Genomic DNA, 24,488 nt, shown 5'->3' on the forward strand with positions numbered 1-24,488 from the left:
TGGCGAAAGTGGGATATCCCATCCTAGGACCTCCGAAAAACCAGTGGTCACCCCTCTCCAAAACCTTGATAAAGTCGTACACTGCCATACTGTATGTATGAACATGCCCACAGCGGCCCCACAATGCAGGCAGTGAGGGGAGGCGACCAACCCAGAGGGCCAGAGCTTGTATCTAGTGAAGTAGACCCGATGTAGATATTTGAATTGGATAAGTCTCAAGCCGGCCGCAATCGCAGCACTGCACGGGGACTCCACTACCTCCACCCGGTCATCCTCATCTTGGGGACCCAGATCCAGCTGCCACACGTTTCGAGTTTTATTTACTGTAGTAGGGCTATTATTCAGAATTGTGCGCTAAAGTTTTGTTATTTTATGATCCCCAGATCCCCCATAAAGACTTTAGCTTCTACGGGATTGAAGTCGGGTATATCTGCTTTTTGTGCTAAGTACAGGGAGAAGGCATGTCGGAATTTAAGCTATCTGTTGAATTGCGAACTGGGCATGGCATAGTCTGTCTGGAGTTCCTGAAAGGACTTTAAGTTCTGACCATGCATTACTGCTCCCACTGTGTCAATCCTGATAGCTGCCCAACCTTGAAACCCAGTCAACTGTGCCAGATGTGGCAGCAGGCCGTTATGCCACAGAGGGGTTTTCCTTGTCAATTTACCCCATCATCCGATTGTGCGAAGTATTCGTTTCCAGGTCATGAAAAACGACTTGGTTGCAGGCGGCAGCTCCCCAAGCATCTGGCCAGAATAGAGGACAATATGCAGCGGCATGGCTTCCATCAGTCAACGCTTGACTGCATATGCTGGGTCTCTTCTACCTCCGTACCACCAGTCATTGAGGATGAGAAGATGTGAGGCCGCATGATAGGCCTGAATATACGGAGTGACTATGCCACCGCAATATGTAGACTGGAAGCAGGTCTTGAGGCCACTCTCGCTGTGCCGCCCCCCCCAAAGGAACCGGGCACGTATTGCATTTAGTTGCCGGAACCAAGTGATGAAGTAGGGCGCTAGACTTGTCGCCCCACTGGTAAATCCAACTACAGGTGGCCAGCCAGTAGAGCCTGCCTTCATTTAGTAACTCACTGGGATGTGTTTGCTGTGTGCTAAGCAGCTGTCTGCGTGCAGCGCCCCTGTGTGCAGCGCCCCCGTCCTCCTCTCTGCTTCTGCTCTCTAAGTTGATCAGCCAGGCTTCAGTCTGTAATAGCTTCTCACACACTGTCGATGCCTCGCAGCGAAAAAAGCGACGTCCACCCCCCTAAGTGTGGGTTTCATAGCTTCCCATAGAGTTGTAGGGGATTCAACTGTGCCTGTGTTATTTGAATGATAGTCGGTGATGGATGTGTGGATCTGTAGCCTATATTGCTCGTCCTGCAGCAGCTATGGCGAGAGCCACACTGTTGCCCGATTCGTCCGTCGAGGCTCCGATGAGGTTGTGTGACACAGGGCCTCAGGATTTGTTGGGCTCCTTACCCCCCTCGCGACATTCAGCGGGGGAGCACCTCCTCCACTCACCCCACCTCAGGCGCCACGACTCCCATCTACGCTACGGCCCGAAATGGCTGTTGAAGTTGCTTCAGGGGTTTACGGTAGGCCCAGGCCCGCCGCCATCTCCACACAGCATCAATCTCCCCGCCCAGCGTGGCACAGAGTATTGTGACAACTTCCGCTCCGTCCTCAAAGCCGTCCGCACCTCCACCACCCGGCGTTCCGACCCGGAGGGGGGGGGTATCCGGCCGGGAGCGCCGACCGCGTGCAGTGGGCCCCATATGATCCGAACAGCCCACACCCTCTCTCATGCTGCCGCCCAGTCCAGCCGCCCAGACCCTGGTAGGTTAGAAGCAGGGGGCCACTAGCTCCACACCCTCAGCCGCTACACCCAACGGCCTCACCTTCCCGGGCACGGCGGCCCCCGCAGTCTTCCGGGTGGGTGTCTGGGTAGGGTGGTAGCACGTCCCCTCCAGCAGCGCGTCTGGTCTGCTGCGCCGGGGCCGTGCCCTGTGCAGCCGCACCACAGGCGCTGGGTGTCGGTTTGCGCCCACCGGAACCCTCAATATGCAACAGTAGGGTGAGCCGATGAAGCAGGATTAATGGAGGATTTTTATCAGGCTATGGGCGCCCCGCTAAGGCGCATCCTCTACATTGGACCGCCAAGCCACGCTCCCTAGTGTGCTGAGAAGCTTGATACCAAACTTTTCAGTTTTCAGTAAAGCCATTATGGTACTGTGGAGTTCGTAATGACAAACTCCCAGCACCATATACTCTCAATGGCATTACTGCGCTTATAATGTCTAAGAATTGGCTTAGACACTGTAGGGGCAAATGTACCCTCACCACTGGTTTAGTGCACCCAGCTAGAGGGGTGGCTCATCTATGCCAGGGCAGTGGGTTGAAGGCATGTCACACAGGGATATGTGCCATGTCGACTCTTCACTTTGTTCTGCACCAAAACACGCAGCCTACAAAGGCAGTGTGTGTGTGTGTATGTGTGTGTGTGTGTGTGTGTGTGTGTGTGTAAAGGTACAGGGCCTCTAAGGGTGGCGCAAAAAGCGCTGCAGCCCTTAGAGGTCTTCCCTGGTCACAGTGCCCTGTGTCCCGGTGGTACCATTTACCAGGGGCTGACCTGTAGCCAGAGAGTGCCAATTGGATTTTGTTGTTAATGCAATTTTAGGGAAAGAACAAAGGCCCTCGGTACATGTTTGGCAGGAGCCCAGGGAGCCCAGGGCACACTCAAAGTACATGGCTCAAGGGAGACTTTTCAAACAGGGGGCTGGAAGCACACTGCTTCACCTCCCAGCCAGTTCACCCCTTAGCAGTATGATAAATGCAGTTCACTTTGAATACTTACTTGATTTTTTGCTGAAGTGTTTCACCAAGGTTGGTGCAGGTTCTGATACATACCACTGGACAGGGACTTCAAGTGACTGGACACCTTTGGGAAATGCTTCTTTTTTTTCCAAACGTCTCGCATTGTGGTCAGTGAACAGCGAATTCCTCTTGGGTTGTTACTCGCATGCATTGCGTGACTCGATTGCTCGGTTACTTCCCATGCTTCCCGAGGAGGGTCGTGCCATCTTTTAACTAAGCCTTTGTGGATGGTCAGGATGCAGCAACGTTCACCATTCGCTGCGGGCTGGACACAACAGACTCCTTCGGCCTAGCCATGGCCTCCGCAGTGGCACTAGTTGCAATCGACTGTGTTCTCAAGGAAATGTCCAGGCTTCGCTGATCAGCATATCCTATGACTGCTCCCACCTATTTGACGATAAGGCTGATTAGGAGCTGGAGCGCTTTCGAGAGAACCTGGACACTGCCAAGTCTCTCTCCCCTCCTCTCCCCTCCCCTCCCCTCCCCTCCCCTCCCCTCCCCTCCCCTCCCCTCCCCTCCTCTCCCCTCCCCTACCCTCCCCTCCTCTCCCCTCCCCTCCTCTCCCCTCCCCCCCTCTCCTCTCCCCTCCTCTCCCCTCCTCTGCCCTCCTCTCCTCTCCTCACCCCTCCTCTCCCCCCTCTCCCCTCTCCCCCCTCTCCCCTCTCTCCTCCCTCTCCCTCATCTCCCCTCCTCTCCCCTCCTCTCCCCTCCCCTCTCTCCCCCCCTCCCCCCTCTCCCCTCTCCCCTCTCTCCTCCCTCTCCCCTCTCTCCCCTCTTCCCTCTCCCCTCCTCTCCCCGCTCCCCTCCTCTCCCCTCCCCTCTCCCCCCTCTCCCCTCTCCCCCCTCTCCCCTCTCTCCCCTCTCCCCGCTCCCCTCTCCCCTCCTCTCCCCTCCCCTCTCTCTCCTCTCCCCTCTCTCCCCTCTCTCCCCTCTCTCCCCTCTCTCCCCTCTCCCCCTCTCTCCTCTCTCCTCTCCGTTCCCCCTCCCCTCCAGTTCTGTGCCTATTCTCCAAAGCAGAGATGCCAAAATATTCAAGCTAAGATACTGATGTTTGCCTCACACTTTCCAAGAAGCTAACTCGGAGGCTGCTTGGTCTTATGGCTTCCTGCTGGTAATGGAAGACAGATGGAATATGCAGGTTCTGCAGTGGGATATTAAGTTCTAGTGGGTACAACACCAGTACAGACTTTGGAAGAGACTGCAAAAGACCAGCAGTGGTCGCTGACAAATCACAATTGGTCTTCTTTCTTCCTCACTTAGAGATGTCAGTGGTGACCAATGCATCACTTCTGGGTTTGGGTGGCCATCTGGGGGAGCTGGAGATCAGAGTCTCCGCTTCATATCAATCTTTTGTAGCTGAGAGCGAGCCACCTGGCAATGAAAGCCGCCTTTTGCATCCATCAAAGGCAGGCTGGTTCAGGTGTTCACAGACCACACCACTGCCCTGTGGTATTGCAACAAACAGGGTGGTTTAGTGGACCCTGTGCCAGGAGGGTTTGCGCCTCTGGACTGTGCTACAGCCACAGGACATTTTCCTGGTGGTGCTGCACTTGGCAGACTCCTTGAACGCCAGGGTGGATGAATTCAGCTGGCGATGCTTTGCGGATCACAAATACCATCTAAAGATGATGCGAGGTCTCTTCCAAGAGTAGTGAGAACCTTGGCTCATTCTGTCCTCCATCTCCAAGAATGTGCGATGTCAACTCTTCTCTGTGTTGGAGTTTCCTAATCGGCTCTCATTTGAAGATACTTTTCTTCTCGAGTGAATTTGGGACTCCTATCTTTCCGTCGATATCACTACTGCGCTAGTTCTCAAGATCTGGACCAACCAGGCAGCCCAAGCTATTCTGGTGGCTCCGCATTGGGCACGTATACGAGTGTATGGTATTGTGAACTCTTGTGCAGAAGCATTGGTCCTCCGATCATGCTTTCCTTTTTGGAAGATCTCCTGACACAGCAGCAGGGTAATGTCTTGAACCTGAATCTGCACACATTTCACCTTAATGTTTGGAATTTGAGCGGCAGCAGATGAATACCTTCGATCTTCTCCCGAGTTCTGTGATGTCATTGTGGCAGCTGGGTGTCCCTCACCAAAATTGTAGACGCCTGCCATTCGGAAAAGTTTGTGGCCTTGTGCTTCTCACTTTCTGCACCGCTGTTGGAGGTGCTGCTCTTTGTTTTATTTTTTGCCCCGCAAAGCCTTACCCTGGGCACTGTTAAGAGTTACCTGCCAACCATTTCAGCTTTTGTGTAGTTGATGGACCACCCTTCCCTGTTTTTACTCTTTTCCTGAAACATTTGCAACACTTGTTGCCTCCTACCCCTTTGTGATGCCTCAATCGGACCTCAATCTGATCCTCACTTCTGAGTTTTCTCCCTATAAGCTGCTACACAGCTGTCCTCTGCCGCTCTTGGCCCTGATAACTGTGTTCTTGGTGGCCATTATGTCGGCTAGGAAGGTCAGCGAGCTTCAAGCTCTCGGTCCATCCTTCCTACAACAGTTTTTTTCTTGACAAGCTGGCTCTTCCGATGCGTGCCTCTTTCCTGACGAAAGTTGTCACCCCCTTTCATGTCAGCCAGATTATCAATCTCCCTACCTTTTTCACGCCGCCTCATCCTTTCAATGAAGAGGAGAGACTCCATCGCCTGGACCCAAGAAGAACTCTTTTGGTCTCCGTTCATTGCACCAAAGACCACCGTGAACGATCAGCTCTTTACTGGGTTCACTGTAGCGAAGAAGAGCAAGGTTGTGAAGAATCGGGCCATCTCTCGATGTATTGTACTCTGCATTAAGATCTGCCATGCACTGACTAAAAAGCAGCCTTCTGAGGGCTTGTGGGCCCATTCCACCTGAGTCAAGGCTGCTACTACTGTGTTAATATGCTGTGTGCCTTTACTGGTCATCTACCAAGCCGCTATTTGGGCGTCACTCAACACGTTCACAAGGCATTACTGCTTGGACAGTCCAATCCCTCAAGGCAGGCATTTTGCTTTTTCGATCCGCCAGGACTTTTTGGTTTGAGCCAATTCGCAGACCCACATCCGGAGAAGTATTGCTTGGGTACCTATTCTAAGGAGAGGAATCTGCGGTTAGAAGTCTATAAGAAAATGCCACTTTTTGTATGCTCATGCCCCTCCTGCTACTAACATGACTTTTCCTTTTAAAGCAATAGCAAAGGCCAGGCTTCCCTGTCTAATATATGTAAGTCACCCCAAAGGCAGGCCTATTGAGCCTTAAGGCTCTACCAGTGTATATTGGACAGTGGAACATGCACCCTTACATGTTCCACCAGTACAAACCCACAATTATTTTGGTGTGGAAGAAGACTGGTAGCCACATTGATGAGTGCTGAGTTACAAGTGGACACGTCATCTATACTATCTTCTGACTGGGAGTACTTGAGTTAATACTGTAGGGTATCAAATCACTCATTGCATTAAGCCCGACTTGATTCCCAAGTTGGAATTAATCTAACTTGTTTCAGTGTGCAACTTTTACAAAGTTGCCACTTTGTTGCCCTGACTCCCCTGTGCCCGTCTATGGTTTCACTCTAGGTAAAGTGTAAATGACTCCCAAGAAAGGACACTAACGAAGCCTGTGTGGGGGAGAGGTGTTACCTCTCCCTGACAGGAAGCCACACAGGTGTTAGCTCAAAAGGCGAGCTTCAAAAGAGTGGCTGTGTTTGCAGGGCAAACGGTGAACGCTTGGGAGAGGGACTGCTCTGTTGTTTAGGTAGACAGCTTGGCACTTTGGAAGTAGAGGGAAAACCAGTTGTCTCTGGAGCTCATCCGAAGCAAGAGACTCCAAGGGTCAGTTGGCTGACCTCCTGAAGGCAACACAGGGCCACAACAGCTGAAGAAGTCTGCAGGGGCAAGTTGGTAGTCCAAATCTTCTAAATGTCATTCCTTTCTGTCATGCAGCACCAGTAACCAGGACCTGAGGCTCAAAGTTGCCTCAGAGTCTTCTGAGCCCAGGAAGGAGTGCAGGTTGGCTACCCAGAAGGCAAGTTATCACCCAAAGAAGGATTCCACTGTTAGTGATATCGGGCGACTGGTAGCCCTGTGGCGAACAGAGTTCTGTTAGGACCAAGAGGACTTTGAGGCACGTTGACCCCCTGTGGCCAGGATCACCTCAGCAAGCCCATTAATCAAAGAGTAGTCGCTAGAAGAAACCTGTCGACTGCTTCGCATCCATAGCATCTTCAGCATCCTGTATCCTTGGCATCAGGACCACTTCCATTCTTGAGGTAACTGTTACAGAGGACCTCGTCTGATCCCCTGACTGGTAACCTCATTGATACTTACCCAAGTTTTGCTTCAAAAGGTTTAGAAGTGTCAAATTTGTTGAATTTTGCGGTTAAGTAAAAATTGCATATTTACTGTACCTTGTACATTACGTATTTCCAGAACCCTCTGGTGATCCTTTTTCATTTAGGTGTCAAAACTATTTAAAAAACTATTTTAATTTTATAAAATGGTGTCAGATTTCTTTGGTGTCTCGTGTATTCCTTCCTCAATTGTTTTGGTGCTGTTTAAATGCTTAACACTTGTTCCTTTATGTAAGCCTGACTTATAGCCACAGCTATCTAGAACTCAGCTAAGGGTTTTACAAACAAAACATACTGCTCCTCGGGGTTGGTAAGTGTATTAAACCGGAGGTCGCACAGCCACAGCATATAATACACCCCATTTACTCACAAAGTCTCTATCAGAAGGACAAGTTACTCACCTTTGGTAATGACTTTTCTGGTAGCCCATCCTCCCTGATCTGCAAACTGAGCTCTTCACCCTAAGATCCTATTAGAAACTGCACACTGGTCATAACACTGTTCTTTACGTGGCTCTGTGTTTTTGGAGTGGGAATAGTCCGCGCGCCAGAGTGGCTCTTATATGGCCCCACTGCGGCACTTCGGACGCGGAGCACATCGACGCATCTTATTTGCGTGAAGAGGTGGTTCTTAAATTTTTCCGAATCCATTTTGACGCTTGGGGTATATGTCACGGTGAAGAATTTACAGTTAGATAGTCTCTACCAGAAAAAGCGTCAATTAAGGTAAGTCACTTGATAACTTTCTGTTATTTCTCTCTAGGGCTTCTGTTTTTCCTCTGCATTATTTACTGTGTGTAACTACAGAACCATTGTCCCATATACTTATTGCATTGTTTTGAGCATATTTTGGAGATTACTGCCTAAAGGCAGGCATTGCCCACTGTTTTCATATTTTCAATGGATGAACAGCAGAGTATTTTCATGTTTATCATAAGGTTACTTTTCTAGAAAACTAATAAAGAATTTTAATCTAAAAAGAATATTTTTGTTTTCATGATCTAATTGTTGGATGTGAGGCACGTGGATTACACGTGGATTACAAACAAATCCACAAAATTATCTTCATGAGGCATGCAGCCTGAATTGTTTGTAGTTGAGCAGATGGAAACTTGAATGGAAATGTGCATCAGGAGAATGCTGAACAAAGCAGGGTGGGATAAATGAATCTGTAATGTTCCCTACCATCTTTGAGGATGAAGATTGGCACACCTTGACACTTCCATACCTTTCACTTATTTTAAGTTCTCCATATTATGAACGTTGATGAAAACTGAGGTTATTTGGATTTGAAATAAAAATCAAAAACTGAAACAATGCTATTACACAACATTATGGCTTCTAGTTTTATTGAAGCTATTATTTTGTAGTTAAGCATGTTTAATGTATTGTCTTGCAGGGTATATTTCAGAAATCGATGGGTGAAGACTGTACACCCAGTCGTGCATCAGTACTGTCTGATTTCAAGCACATATTCCACGTTTCAGATGCCACAGAAAGAAGACCTTTTACGGCACAGAGTAGTGGTTGTTACTTTGAACACTTCACAATATCTTTGTCAACTGGATCTGGAACCTGGTGAGTGAACTCTCAAAAAGAAAAAAAACAGTAGCTTCAAAGAAAAGCTATACATGCATCTTTATTGATTGGGACTGTTTTGAAGGCTTAGCATTTCAAATTGATGTCTTTTACGTCTAATAGTTGGTATTTCTTTTATATTCCTGTTTTATTTTTCTGGTTATTGTGGTGAATTGTATCCATTTCAGGTGTTTCCTTATTTTCTCTTCGCGCTCATAGCTGTTTAGTATGTGACTCATGTTGCTCAGATTAACAGTCAAGTTATTTTAGTTCCTTTCAATCTTTGGCATTTGTGGATGCTGAGGGAGGTGGGTTGTAGAAGCAGATTATTTAACTATTGTTCCCATTATCATGCTGCAATTGGATATGTTATCAAGTGATTTGGGAAAACCATAAATAAACTCTTTGGTTTCAAAGATTGTAATTGATTTGTCCAGATAATGTTTGAATACTGTATAATGTTGTGAAATAAAGCCAACCACTTTTAACGGGCTTTTATGAGAAGAATTAGCTTAAGTGTGTGTCTGTTATAGCCTGTTTCTGTGGGCATATAATGTGATAACTGTTTAATAAGTATGCTATATGATATTTTGCTGTTACGATTTCTTATGAGATCCCTATGTATGACCCTATTAGATAATGAAGAAACCGAAATGGACACTGAAAACCCCTAAAACTTATAGTCCGCTTCTCCATAAAACCGGAATAATAATGCATACAAACTTTTGTAGTTTTTCTGCGCAGTAAACGTTTTGTAAGTATTGCGTGTCTGCCTTGTATGGTGATCTGGGGTGCTCAGGAAAAGTAATACACCCTTAATAAGGGCAGTGTTTGTCATAGATGTTGGATCTCGTGAGGTGTTGTAGCACTGACAATTGTGCGTAGACTATAAACTTAGTTTACGGTCACCATTTAAACTCAACACATTCTGTATTGTTAGAGCGACTCCAGAAAATCTTAAGGTATGGAAAAGCAATGCGACACCCACCTAAGGAAAACACATGTAGCCTCCATCGAAAGAACGTGCTATGTAACAATTATAGGAATTTAGTTTGTTACCTGTGACTGCCGTACAATGTTGTGGGTTGTAACGAAGGGGGTTAGAGCGCGACATCATCATGAATTGTGAGCTGCTGCCATGCATGCATTTGTTATGTGCTTGGTGCTGTTTACGTGATCTGCATGCTTGAACAAGCACTGCTGGAGTTGACAGTAATACTGGTTTGTGGCTACTTAGGCACTGGTAGACCCTTGAACTTTGTAGCCTTGTAGGGGATTACATCTCCCAGAAGTTCCTGAGGCACAGCAGGAGAAGGAGGTGCCCAAGGTGTGGGTTTGGTGCCAAATGAGTCTCCCCTTTATCCCTTTGTGTGGGATAAAGTCTGGGTCACGGGCGAATTCACTGAAGGCTCTCCTTCTCTTTTGATAGTCCACAATGGCCAAGAAAAAAAGGTACTAGTTCACGACACCCACTGAACACAAATTTGCCTCAACCTTAGATAAATTGGTACATTTCTTGACGTTTACCTTGCTATGGGGGGAACTTAGGAAGAAATAGCTGACTTCGAACAGCGTATTACTGCTGTTACACATGCGGCCCCTCAGGGGGATTTGTGTGTAGACTCTTCTCATTGTACAAACAGAACCTTGCTGGTAAGAGTGGATGTTTTTTCTACCGCTACTGGTACGGATGGGATAGTAACCCCTTTGGGCTCAGTAGATTCCTCAGACGAGTGACGCTGATTCCAAACCCCCCAATCCTGCCGTTCAAAGCAATATGTTTTATAACTGCAACTAAAGCTTCTTTGGCCTGTTGAATGATTTGAAAATCTATATTTTTTTCTTGTTTTTCCCAGAGCGGTTGGCGTTAATTCAAGCACGTCATGCTCTTCCTACTTTTTCTGGTCTGAATGCGGTGGTCTTGATACCGCTGTCTAATGTGGCGACTACTCATGGCCTCTGTGAACCCGCAGCATTTGTATAGTATTGGCTTGGACATTAAGGTTCCATTATCAAACCCCCTTGGTGACACTGTCTTTACTTCAAAGCTCATAATCAGTAGTATTCATTTCCCCCAAAATCTACATGAATGTTCCTAGAGCCCCTGTTTTGACCCATTCCTCTACATAGGTTCTTCCTACAATGCTGCTTCCCCCACAATCTGCTCTGTATGTTATTGTTATGAAAAATGTTCCAGGTTTAATTAGTACTCAGTCTGAAAGCTTTGCTCAACTAAAGAATAAGACTATGCATTGGCTATGTTCTCACTCTACAATGCATTTCCTTTGAAGACATACTTATGGTGAGGAGAGTAAGCTGGATTTAAAAGTCGGTTAAACAGATTGTGGGGAGCAGCTTAGTTTTGAACTTCAGAAACAAGTTCTTACACAGTTACCTTTTTTTTGTTTGGAACACTGGGTCTGCACTAGCCTCTCGGATTTGTGCAGGTTACTTTTTCAAACTTGAGTTGCCACAGGTTTTGTGAATCACATTGTATTGAATTTCTTGTCAGAGTTCAAAAGGCTGTATGTTAATCTTTCTGCAGCAATTGTATGCCTTAGGTTCTGCATCCTAGAGGGTTCCTTTCTCTTCATTAGAGTGCGATAGGACCTTGACTGTTCCAAGCAAATGACTTCACAGTAGCTCGCTAGAATACTATACCCAACCTTCTGCGCCCCTGAACGTTCAACAGCACTGTGGATGTATTTCTGGATATGGTCTCCCCGTGATTGCATCAAAGGGATGGAGTATTTTATTCCAGAAGGGCTTGATTTTCTCAGTTTCACAGTATATCGCCTCACCATCAGACCTCTTTTATTCTTGCATACATTTGTTTCACTCTGCTGAGAGTCGGAGTCCATCTCATGATTAATTTATTTTCTGTCTTGTGATAATGCTTCTGGAACTTATAAGTTGATTGCACCAATTGTGGTTCAGTTCTATCTCACTAAATTCCCTTTCAACTGTTTGCCATTGTCTTTGGTAACATCATCTGTTGAGTTGGATGCCATCCATCACATGCTGCGTCTGATCTGGCTGTATTGCATTCTGTCTGTCTTGTACATGTGGAAAGCTTTTTGTGTAGTCCGTGAAGGACTTACTTTGTCCCTTTTTGTACAAGCCCCTTACCAGAAGGCACCTGTCTCTGACACTTTTCGATTCTCGCTGCATCCATCCCGATGAGAGAGCAGTATTAGAGTGGATGGGAGTTTACACGGACTAGGATGTGGTAAAACAGTGTTTTATTTCCTTTTGGTCCCAAATCATTAAGAATATCTTGGTAACCTTTGAAAAGGAGAGGGATTCAGGACTCGTATCTCTTGTTAACCACGGAACATCTCAAAAGGAGCAGCCTGCTACTGCTGTGTTTATAAAGAGCCAACTTTTCTTTGATTCTTTCGAAGACCAACAACACCTGTATATGTATCTGTGTAGCATTGTAATACTGAATGATATTTGGACATGTCAAGCCATCTTTGTTTAATGGGGCCATCAGTAGTTTCTTATGCAGTCTTGCTAATTTTCTTCACTATATAAACCTAATCTCCTGGTTTTGCAGAACTTTCAAGTCTGCAAGTTAATGAGTGTGGGCGAAACTTGAAATATGAAGATCATCGAGGAGGATATTAATTTTCACCACAATAATTCTCCCCATCGAACAGATGTATTGGCCCTTATACCTGTGTGTATTCAATATTATCTGCTCTTTATCCCGGAGCCAGTTTGCTGTAGTCCATGTTTCTATGTATCTTGTGGTGTACTCCCACCTCCCATCCCCCCCCCCCAGGTATGTGATGAAGAAGTTAACCCATTTCAGTGGGCACAGGTTCTCAAAGGTATCGCTCCGTCTTTCAGTATTGATATATTTAGTATCCCTGATTTGTCTTTAATACTTTTGAAGCTATGGTTACTCTTGAACTCTTCCAGGCATTTCAAGATATCCGGCAGTGAAGCCTCAAGTTCTATTGTGAGGAGCAAGTATGTCATCAGTGAAAAGGCCTCTGCTCAATATCATACCCCTTTGATTTTTGTGTGGGCCCTTAAAAAAGCTGCTAGTGGTTTTATGGTGGGGACAAATAGGATTGGCAGCACTGTTTCCTACCTCTACCCTATTGAAATTTCTTCGCTCATACTATTTACTTTAATTCTCTTCTCCATGTGTGTGTATACTTTGTTTATTCAGATTTTGGTGACCGGGCCTAAACCAACTCTGTCCAGTACTTGGAGAAGCCTGAGCTAACCCTTTCAAATGCATTTACCACATCTAGAGATATCAGGAGAGCTGGGATCTCATCCATTTACATTTTTCCAACAGTAAGCCACTTTTCTGACATCAGTCCCCTGCCTTTATCTTATGAGGCCCAATTGGTCTGGCTCTACCAGAATCGGGAGAACCTTGTTCAATCTTTCAGCCAGAATTGTAGTGAATATTTTGATATCAATATTAAGAAGGGCTCTCTGCCTGTATGTTTTAGATTCTTCTGCTGGGTTACCTGATTTGAGAGTTAAAATAATAACCTTGCTTCCATCATGATGGGCGCTGTGCCAGTTTCCTCCTTAACACAGTTAAGTTAGGGGTTGCCTGTGAGCATGTGTGCAAAATACCTAATGAAGCAATTGGGATGCCATCCAGGCCTGATTCTGTGTCGGGCTCCATTGTCTTGATAACTGGCAAGATTTCCTGCTTTGAAACTGGTATTTAGTACGAGACCAATTAGTAGATGGAATACACAAAAAAAACCGAAATATCTTCTTTCATCTCTTATCCCAATGAGTATATGGAACTATCAAAAGTCAGAAACAGATCTTTCTTCCCTGTCTCAGCTGTTATCTTGGTCCCATCGGTAGGCTTCAATTTTGCTATGTGTTCTTTCATTCTTCGGACACTCAGTTCACTAGCTAAGAGTGTCAGCTTTATTGCCGATCTCATTGAACCTTTGCTTCAGCCTTCATCATTTTCTTTCTACTTTTTTAGTCCTTATGTGGTAAATTTTAATTACCTAGACTTAATTTATGCGGTAAAATACAATACGAATAACTCAGTAAAAATAAGAGGCAGAATCCGTGGTATTCGAGGGTATAATAGGGAATTTATTCCTTACAAAGGAATGATGGTTCGAACCAGGCAATCGAGTTCCGTCACCACGAAGGTTCAGGAAGGGATCAGCAATACATTATTGACATGTTAGCATATTTATATTAAAGTGCATTACAGTAAAGGCATATGCAGAAGGCGTAACAGCTGATAAGAATACACATATGTAATAAAAGAGGCGTTATAATAGGCGTGCATAGAGGCGTATACTAAAAACGTCATTATGATGATGACACAAGTAGGTGGATCCATAAGAGAATCCTGCAAAGTCAGCAGAAATACATGGCAGAGATGCGCGCGCAGCCGCATGACGTGTGATTGACGTGTAACTAGAGGGTGAAGGGAACTTGACATTTAGCCCTACATGAAGAGACAGAAGTCTGGGGTGTCAGGACAACCTAGTCCTAAATCATATCTAATATCTTGTGTTTAAGGAACTATATTATCTGGAAGGAAAGGTCTTCTCGGACAGATCCTATTCTATACTGACTGCTAGTGCGTGTACAAGCGTCTAAGTGTCTACATGAGATGCGAGGGGGCATGGGCCTACCATGGTAACGAAAGTCATGAATTACTTGCATGAAGACAGTAAGGCCGGGCCCTTTGCTCTGCAGCTGGAGGGATGTTTACCTAAGCTACTAGACAGGAATGCATTTCTTGAAGAGCGGAGCAGATAACTTGAAGGCTGAATACAGTTTTGGCAGGCAACAGGCCGGGCTAAGCACCGTTAGCCGCGCAGGAAGTAAGACAAAGTTCATGGATACAGATGCAGGTCCAGGCTGGAGCATTCAGAGGCAGAAGCAGAAAAAGCTCGATGGCAGAATTCAGGGCCTACCTTGTCAGAGCTGGAAAACGTGAAAAGTATACCATATAAAGACGGTGGCAAAGCATACTTAGGAATGGAATATCTGACCCATTCATGGCAGATCTGAAAGAGGACATATTAACGTTGGACACAATTGTATTTGCGTCTTCATAGCTTGAAGTGGAGGGAACATACATGTACTTGTAGCATGTACATGGAGCCGTTGGGGTCTAGATAGGGGACACAATTGACCATAAAAATTCATATTTCCTCATTCCCTCCTTGTCCCCTACGGACCCTCATGAAATATCGATCTTCAGGAATCCATCAATCTGTTCATGTAACATCATTTGCTCTTCTTTCTTCTTCCGGGATCTTGAATGAAAACTTGAACGTGGAATACACGATGTGGCACACAGGCCGCAAATCGCTGGTCCACATTGTAGACACAGGCAACAACTAAATACTATGAGAAGGCCAATACCTAGGAAGGATAGGACTTTCCATCCCCAGGCTGACAATATGCTCCAGAACCAACCGGACCATGTCCAGGTGCCTGGATTCTGATGTATCTGGCTTGCAATCTTATGAAGACGAGTTATGGCTTTATATACGGATGGCGCGTGTTCTGGGATGAAAACACAGCAACTTGATCCGATGACCCTACAGGCTCCGCCCCTATCGGCTAGGATGACGTCAAGGACAAGACGATTTTGGAGAACAACAATCCGCATCGCAGACTGCTCCTCTGTTAAGTTGCCTAGGGCAGAGGTAGTTTCATTCACTACTGCTTCAAGGGTTCTGGTTAATCTACGTATCAGTTTACTATTTGAGACAACACCTATGTAAGGAAAGAGACCTTTATTGAAGTCTGTATATTGTTCCCATGCTGTTTCGGTGTAGTCAACAATCGGGATATCTCTCTGGGGTCTATGGTGTACTAGATTGGTATTTCTATGATAATCGGGAGGGGCTAGGAAAACAGGTGGCAGAAGGAATGCAATGTAACAGGTACCATCCCAATCTAGAGGTAGGCGTATATATGCGGTATGACCACATATGAAGTAGGAATGACGGGAAGCTCTAAATGTAGACTTGCCTTTATCACTGAATTCGATCACAGTAGTACATTTACTATGACCCAGGTGTACTGAACCATTCTTTCTTACACAGAATTCACCTTTGACTGGTAATACGGACATAGCAGGCAAGACTAGTGTAGCTTCAGATTCAACATTCAGAATCATGAAGTTAAGTGTAAAATTACCTAATCCATATACTTCATTTTCTAGATCAGTTCCTGTTCTTTTGGGAAGTCCCTCCTTGTTAGGATAACAGGCTTTAAGCAAAACTAAGTTCAGGTTTCCCCATACCCAGTTGCTCTGGTAAACTACAGTGTTTGAATCTAAAGAGTTAATCAAACTAAACCATGCTCCACAGGAACCATTGTGTGTAAATGGGTACGGAAAGAGAGGTAGAACTCCTTTGTATTTCTGATAGGGAGGGAGTCGGCCACATATCCAACAATTGGTAGCATTGCTGGTCTGATGGGAATGATGTAACATACTAATAAATGTGTTGTTGCGCAGCGCAAATCTATAGGACAACTCATGTGGAGGTAGTTCACTAAAAGAATGTTCGGCAGTAACATTGTAAGCACGCTTGAAAATAGGATAGTACATGTGTAACAGTATACTTGCAGCAATAATAAAAAGACATAGAAAATACATAATCAACAATGTCACTATACAGTGACTATGAAGTGATTTACAGTACGCATGTTTCTTGAGCTGTTTCTGTCTATTTCTCTCTCTAATTCGGTCTAGAGGATACATGTCAAAGACTTAATTCAACCGATTCACCTTGGAGAGGACTTAAACAATCGAATTGTCTGACTTGCTAGACCTTAGTTTCAGTTTGTATTCCTGTGTTTCGGTCCTTTCAACCAGGGGGAGTTTTGAATCAGTCTCTGGAAGGGGGCAGGGTTGAGAGTTCAGATCAGACGGTAGTCCATGAAATTTCTTAATATGACTCGAGTGTAACCAACCCTTGCGACCCTCGACCTTCACTGCTGTCCTCGTCGTTAGAAGAACCAGCTTTGGTTGTTGCCAACGAGGCTCCAGTGGGCTCCTCCTGTCGAAGTTTCTGACGAGAACTAGATCTCCAGGAACCACTTCATGGGGCTTTACCTCGGTGTTGTCGGGAAAGGCTGCAGCTACCTGTGAACGGCAAGATTGTAGTGCAGACATCAAGGAAGCAAGGTAATCTGTCAGCATATTACAATCAACATCAGTTATTTTACGAGGTATAGGCGTCCCCCACATATTTGGTGGCCTACCGAAGACCACCTCTTACGGGGATAGCCCTGTGCGAGAATGTGCTACCATTCTCATGTAAAATAGTGCAACTGGTAAGGCTACTATCCAGTCGACGCCTTTCTCTCTACATATTTTAGAAAGTCGTATTTTCAGGGTCTGATTATGACGTTCCACGAGACCTGCTGCCTCGGGATGTCGGACACAGTGGAATTTCCATTGATAGCCTAACAAGAGTGAAATGTGTTTCATTAGCTCGGATGAGAACGGCTGGCCATTATCTGAATACACGATACGGGGCAAACCATACCGTGGGAAGAATTCACGAACTAATTGTTTGGCAGTAGTCGGGGCAGTGTAATCTGAGACGGGATATGCCTCTGTCCAACGGGAAAGAGTGCATACAACTACGAGGACGTATTTGAATCCTCGACATCGTTCCATCTGGATATAATCCATCTGGAGGACTTCTAAAGGGTGATCGGGAGGTTGAAATCCACCCTGCTCTACAGGTACGCCTTTACCTGGATTGAACTGACAACATATCATACAAGTTCGGACTTTCTGTTTGGCTGCAGCTCGTAAGTGTTTGTTGAACCAAATGTGTTGAATACTGTCTATCATAGCTTTTTCTCCTAGATGTGCTGGACTATGTATTGTGTTAATGATAACTTGAACCATTGAGTCGGGGAGAAACCATATAGATTTTCCCTTCGTCATCCATCCCTGATCTGTTTGGATCCCTCCTAATTCAGTCCATTTCTTTATTTCTTCTGGCGTAGCATGTGTCTGTATGTCAATTACATCAAGGGCGGGATCCTTAACTGTCATGCAGTGTGTCGGCGTCGGAACTATTGTCTTTGTCAAGTCAGTCGCATGAGTCCGATTCTGTGCTGTTTGCTTAGCTGTTCGGTCTGCTAGGTCGTTACCCTGGGAAATAATATCGGTGACTTTTGTATGAGCTTTACACTTCATGATAGATATTGAAATAGGTAGATGTATTGCATCTAACAGAGCTTGAATGAGGGGACCGTGTTGAATGTTGGCACCGTGAGAAGTCAAATAACCTCTCTCTCGCCAAAGAACTCCGAAGTCGTGTACAACTCCGAATGCATAACGTGAATCTGTGTATATGTTAACTTTTCTATTCTTGGCTTGAATACAGGCTTGTGTCAGAGCAGTAAGTTCTGCTGCTTGAGCTGATAATGTGTCAATACAATTTGTTTTAATGACTGCATAAGCGGCCACTAACTTTCCTGTACTTGTTCTCATACATGAACCATCTACATAAAGTGTCAGGTCTGGGTCTGGTAATGGAATGTCTGTCAAGTCTTGTCTGGGTTTCGTCGTAATAGGGATGACTTCAATACAATCATGCGCCAGTGGGTCTGTTCCACTTAATGGCAAAAGTGTGGCAGGATTTAATGTACTACAACGTCTGATTTCTATGTGTGGCTGAAACAATGTGAGTTCGTAACCTGTCAGTCGTGCTATAGTCAAGTGTTGTGTTTGTGTCCGATTCAAGAGAACCTCTACTGCGTGTGGTACTTGTACTGTCAATTGATGTCCTAATACTATGGAATCGCTTTGTCTGATCGCTAGAGCTGTTGCTGCAACTGATTTCAGGCACGCAGGAAGAGCTTGAGCTACGGGATCTAATGTGCTAGAAAAGTAAGCACACGGCTTGTGTGATCCTGCTTGTTCCTGAGTGAGTACTGACAAGGCAGTACCTTCACGTTCTGTAACAAAGAGTGTAAAAGGCTTACTGTAACATGGTGTCGCTAAAACAGGTGCTTGGCATAAAGCTTTCTTTAAGTCTTCAAATGCTTGTGTATGTTCTGGAGTCCAAGGGAGGTCTGTCGATGTCGCTGCCTCCTGTGTTGTCAACTGAATGAGTGGTTTTGCAAAAAATGCATATTGGGGGATCCACTGCCTACAGTACGAAGTGAGGCCTATGAAGGCCCGTACCTCCTTTTGGGTCTTGGGTGGTGGCATGTTTACAATTAACTGGATGCGGTCAGGTGTGAGCTGTCTCCCCCATTTGGACAGCAAGTGCCCTAGGTACACAACTTGCTGGGCACAAAATTGCAGCTTCGAAGGGGACACCTTGTGCCCCTTGTCGGCCAGAAAATGTAAAACCGTCAGTGATGCTTCTTCACATTCGGGTTCGCTTCGGGCGGTGATCAGCAGATCATCGACATACTGAAGCAGTGCAGTGTTGACTGGCATGTGGATACTGTCAAGTTGTCTTTTCAGTGCTTGGCTGTAGATGCTAGGACTTTATGTAAATCCTTGAGGTGCGCGTGCGAATTTAAAACTTCATCCATTTAAACTGAATCCGAACAAATATTGGCTTTCCGGATCGATTGGGACGCTGAAGAAGGCGTTCTTGAGGTCAATTACAGTAAAGAACGTTGCCTCTGAATCAATAGCTGTCAGTAATGAAGAGATATCTGGGACCACGGGATATTGTGGTACAATGCATTTATTTAATTCGCGTAGATCAATAACTAATCGATATACTGGGGGTGCTTTTGGATCAGTTCGTTTAAGAATCGGAATGATCGGAGAATTACATACATTGGAGTCGGTTTCTACAACCACTCCTTGTGCAATGAGCTCGTCAATGATTTGCAGTAAAGCCACTACAGCGTCTGGCGGTAACTTGTATTGTCGCATTCGTGGTAATACCACTCCTGCTTTGAGTGTGACTCGATATGGTGTAATATGCATACAACCTACATCAGTGGGGCCTTGTGCCCATAAATGTGCAGGTAGATTCCGTAACCGGTGATCCATGTCTCTTGTCACGTAGTGACCTTTAAAGTCACGTAAAAATAGTCGTACTCCGTCCGGAGAACAACATATTATAGCTCCTAGAGCTTTCAACGTTTTTATACCTAACAAGTTTTCTGGGCATGATTTTGTAAGCAATAGATCTGTAGTCCGTGTCAATGGACCAACTGTAAATGCAAGTGGTTGCGATACTTCGTTAATAGTAGGTTTTCCTGAGAAACCAAGGGAAATATTTTGTGAGCCTGAGAGGGGTGCCCCTGGGACTTCGTCGTGACTTATAGTTGTTCTGCTTGCCCCTGTATCAAGTAGAAACTTTCTGTCTTTCCCTAATACTTGACTCTGTACATAAGGACCCTCTTGATCTACAGGAACCTCAATAAGGGGTAAGCCAACTTCCCTCTCTAGGCTATTTCATGTGTATCGCTGATACTCTGGATAGTCATTTTGTGCGTACTGGTACATCTGTTGTGTCGCGTTTTGTGTTGCGGCAATAGGCTGTGGCTGTGGTACCGTTATGGTCTGTTGTGCAGCTTGCATAGGCTGTACATTCTGAGGTACTTGTTGTTGGATCTGATCCTGTCTAGGCGGACGAGGTCTCTCCTTCGTTTTACCCGTAGAGATATTATGTTTCAGAACTGCACAATCGTTTATATAATGACCTGGCTGTTTACAATAGTTGCATGTCCCTTTAACGGGAACCGCTGAATTACTGGACTGTGTCGCACCCTTCTTATGACTGTCAGCTGGAACTGACTGAGCGACGAGCATTTTCATTTTCGTGTCTTTCATACGTCTTTGTTCGTGTTCTTGTTCTTCTCTAATTCTATTCTGGTGATACTGTAACATTTGTAACATTTGTGAAGGAGTGTTAGCTTGCCAAGTGCTCTCAACTTTCAATACTCTGTTTTTAACCTGTGGCAAGGAATTCTCGACTAGTTTTGTTACAAAAAGATGTGGATATGAATCACTACTTGCTTTCAGGCCGCTATTAATACCAAAACATTTTTCAAATCGGGAATAAAAATCACTAGTGTCTTCCTCGGGTTTCTGTTTACAAGCTGATATTGCTCCCCAATCTTCCTTTTTCGTAGTTAATAAACGTGGCAATACTTGCACTAATAATCCTGGTAATGCTTTAGTTTTGTCCCCAAGCCCTACGCCTGCAGTTCGGGCATTTTCTTCGTTTTCTAATACTGTCCAATCAATCTTTTGGTCTCCCACTTCCCACTCTTTTTCTTTGAGTTTCTCATAAATACCGGCAGGCAATAATACTTTCAATATTTTCATAATGTCTGGATAGGTATAATCACCCATGAGTAACATGTCCTTTAGTTCACGGTGGAAACCTGCTGGGTCTTTGTCATGGCTGGGCACTAATTTTTTCATTTCTAATAGTTCTATTTTCGTTATGGGCGTGTACACGAATACGCGTCTAAACGTATTATCATCATTTCTAACTGGGTGTACTTCGCGTAAAGGATTCTGTCTGTCTATGTAATACGTTTTTCTCTCCATGGAAGGAGCTGGATCATGTTCTGGACACAAAAAGGCACTATATCTATGTCGGTATTCTAGAATTACTTTAATTAGATCGGTACCTAGACCTCTCCATTTATTTGTGAGTAGTTCTATCAATATATCAGGTAGGGGACCAGGATCGGAGTGTTGGCCTTTATATAATGTAAGGAGATATTGTATCATGTATATACTAGCTAAACGCTGTTCGTCTGGGGCGAGATTCAGAAACGTGTGTGCTAGCGCATCATCACTGTATTTTTCAGAGCTGTCAGCCCATTGTACTGCTGACCTAGCTAATTCTTGTTCATCCATAGAATCGAGCACATGGTACCCCCTTCGTTCTCGAAGTAATTTATCGGTAGCCTGGAATAAGTGTTCAGGGGTCCTTGGATTTGAGATAACTGTTTGAAAAATTCTGTTACATTCTGGACGTATCGGACGTATTGTTTTATTAAAGGATCTTCCTTTTCCTACATAAGCTATCCTTTGTCTAGCTGGTAATTCTAATTGTCCTGTGCCCATTTGTGACTGTTCCTCCTCCTCTTCCTCTGATTCAGTTTTATCTGCCTCTACTCTTCTTTCATGTATTCGTTCTACTTCTTTTCTTATTTTTCGGCACATGACTTCTATATACTTCTGTTTATCATGTTTCCCATCTGTTATATTCTGACCCCATCTGGTAAGTAGTTGCATTTCCTCCGGATCTACTTCAGGCCTATCTCTGTTTCTGATCAAGCAGTTTATAAAAAAGCGTAACAATAATTTTTGCATGTCTACTTTCCGGTATTCCATGGCTTCGGCAATACTTTCAGGACCTTGCCCTGTTTGGATAAAGCGATATATTTTGTCTAGATGTTCAACCATTCCTGGTAACGTCATTAAATAGTTTGCAGCTCGTCGCAAACGTACTGAAGATAGCAACATTCTGTCGTGTTTTCCTGGCACTGGATCATATCTACAATCGGAAAGAGGCTCATTTAATATATTGTCATTAGCTCTTTGGGGTGTGCGTTGGTATGCTAAATCCCTATAAGTCAATCTAGTTGTTGGCGGTGGCGTGGAAAAACCTCCTGTCGCACCTCCCGAGGTGCCAAGTCCAAAAGGATTTGTTGGGTGTATGGTAGAGAGTGTGGGTGCAGGAAGGACTGTAGAAACAGATGGAATGGTTAGGACTTGAGTAGGGGTTTGTTGCTGCGGAGGTGGGTGCAGCTGTTCTTGGGGTTGAGCGTCGTTAACGGATGGTGTGCGTGGCTGCGCACCATTAGCATATTCGGGGGCTACATCATCTAAATAGGAAGAAAGGAAAATGTCCTTTGCGGTCTTGGGATGTACTTTAATCGGGAGTAATGGAGGTGGCAGATCCTTTGGTACCTCCATGGTGGCTTTAGGCAAACCCTCGGCCAGAAGAGGATACATACCATTCATAAGAGTGCTTCGTTGTCTGTCTACTTGTTCTGTTTTTGCTCGGATACCTTCGTCAATTAATATGTTTTCTCGGGCTCTTTCTGAATCTTCCCTGCTTTGCTCTTCCTTTCTGAGCGCTTTCTCTGTGCGCCTATGCGATTCTTTACGCCATAGTTGGCTGTTCGAGCAGTAGCGGCTCCCCCCCCCCAGCGCCTTGAGACCCTACGGGTATGTAGCGCGCTTTATAAGTGTCACTGATTGATTGATTGATTGATAGTTCAATGGCATCTTTCTGTGACTGTCTGGCTTTCTTTTTCCATAATACTTCTTCTACTCTCATGATGCAATCTGCATCCCATGTTCCGGCAGCGGGCCATCTCTGACTCTCTGCTAAATCCTTGGTGTAGTCCACCCATAAATCAAGATACAATACGGCATCTAGGCCATGTTTATGGTACATAAAGTACCCTGGAGTGTCCCTAGGTGGGATGGGAACAGCTTCTTCGAGTATCCCTTTTCTAGTTTTTATCTGTCTTAATTTTGAAAATAACGGCATCTTGAACCTTGCTACTTAATTCTTACTCGGTCTTTGAACACAATAATTACAATAAACACAATAATGAAGATCGAACAATCACTCATACCACGACATTTAAAACATATCAAAACATTTCAGAACGAACAATAATAATTAGAATAAAACTAGTTAACTGCATAATACTAAATATACTGTATGTACTGCTAAACAGTACAGATACACTGCTAAACAGTGCAGACCAGGTCTGTGTACCCAGACCCGTCTTGACCGGCACAAACTAATGTGCACGTCTAGATGCGTCCCCAGCAACGGTACTCACCGGGAAGCACGGAACGGAAGGCCTCGGAAGTCTGGACTGGACTAGACCAAACTGGACTGGACTCGACTCGTGACTTAGATACTTCGGAACTTCGGAATCTGGTGGGCCTCCGTATACCTCGGATCTTGCTCTCTCAGCTAGGCTCTGGTCGGGATTCTCTGCACTCCTCACCGCCTCGTCTGGGTGTTGATCGCAGCCTCAGTCGCCCCCGTTGGCCTGAGGGAGATACAGGAAATCCTGCGGGTACGCGTAATTTTCCGTCCGGCTGTGGCAGGAGACCGGGTCTGCAACGCACCTCCGGCGCGTGGGGTGTGAGAGGTGTCCCTGTTCGGGCGCCAATTATGTGGTAAATTTTAATTACCTAGACTTAATTTATGCGGTAAAATACAATACGAATAACTCAGTAAAAATAAGAGGCAGAATCCGTGGTATTCGAGGGTATAATAGGGAATTTATTCCTTACAAAGGAATGATGGTTCGAACCAGGCAATCGAGTTCCGTCACCACGAAGGTTCAGGAAGGGATCAGCAATACATTATTGACATGTTAGCATATTTATATTAAAGTGCATTACAGTAAAGGCATATGCAGAAGGCGTAACAGCTGATAAGAATACACATACGTAATAAAAGAGGCGTTATAATAGGCGTGCATAGAGGCGTATACTAAAAACGTCATTATGATGATGACACAAGTAGGTGGATCCATAAGAGAATCCTGCAAAGTCAGCAGAAATACATGGCAGAGATGCGCGCGCAGCCGCATGACGTGTGATTGACGTGTAACTAGAGGGTGAAGGGAACTTGACATTTAGCCCTACATGAAGAGACAGAAGTCTGGGGTGTCAGGACAACCTAGTCCTAAATCATATCTAATATCTTGTGTTTAAGGAACTATATTATCTGGAAGGAAAGGTC

General features: G+C 45.2%; 1 protein-coding gene across 3 annotated transcripts in view; it reads left to right on the top strand.

The window, feature by feature from the left end:
• Positions 1-24,488, top strand: part of HELZ (helicase with zinc finger) — a 2,003,166-nt gene that overhangs the window by 905,464 nt on the left and 1,073,214 nt on the right. For all 3 annotated transcript variants that reach the window (XM_085617266.1, XM_085617269.1, XM_085617268.1), the window contains exon 17: positions 8,603-8,781. In XM_085617266.1, coding sequence (XP_085473392.1) covers positions 8,603-8,781 — 179 coding nt within the window. The remainder of the gene's footprint in view (positions 1-8,602; positions 8,782-24,488) is intronic.

The sequence above is a fragment of the Triturus cristatus genome, chromosome 7, assembly GCF_964204655.1.
Source record: "Triturus cristatus chromosome 7, aTriCri1.1, whole genome shotgun sequence".
NCBI lineage: Eukaryota > Metazoa > Chordata > Amphibia > Caudata > Salamandridae > Triturus > Triturus cristatus.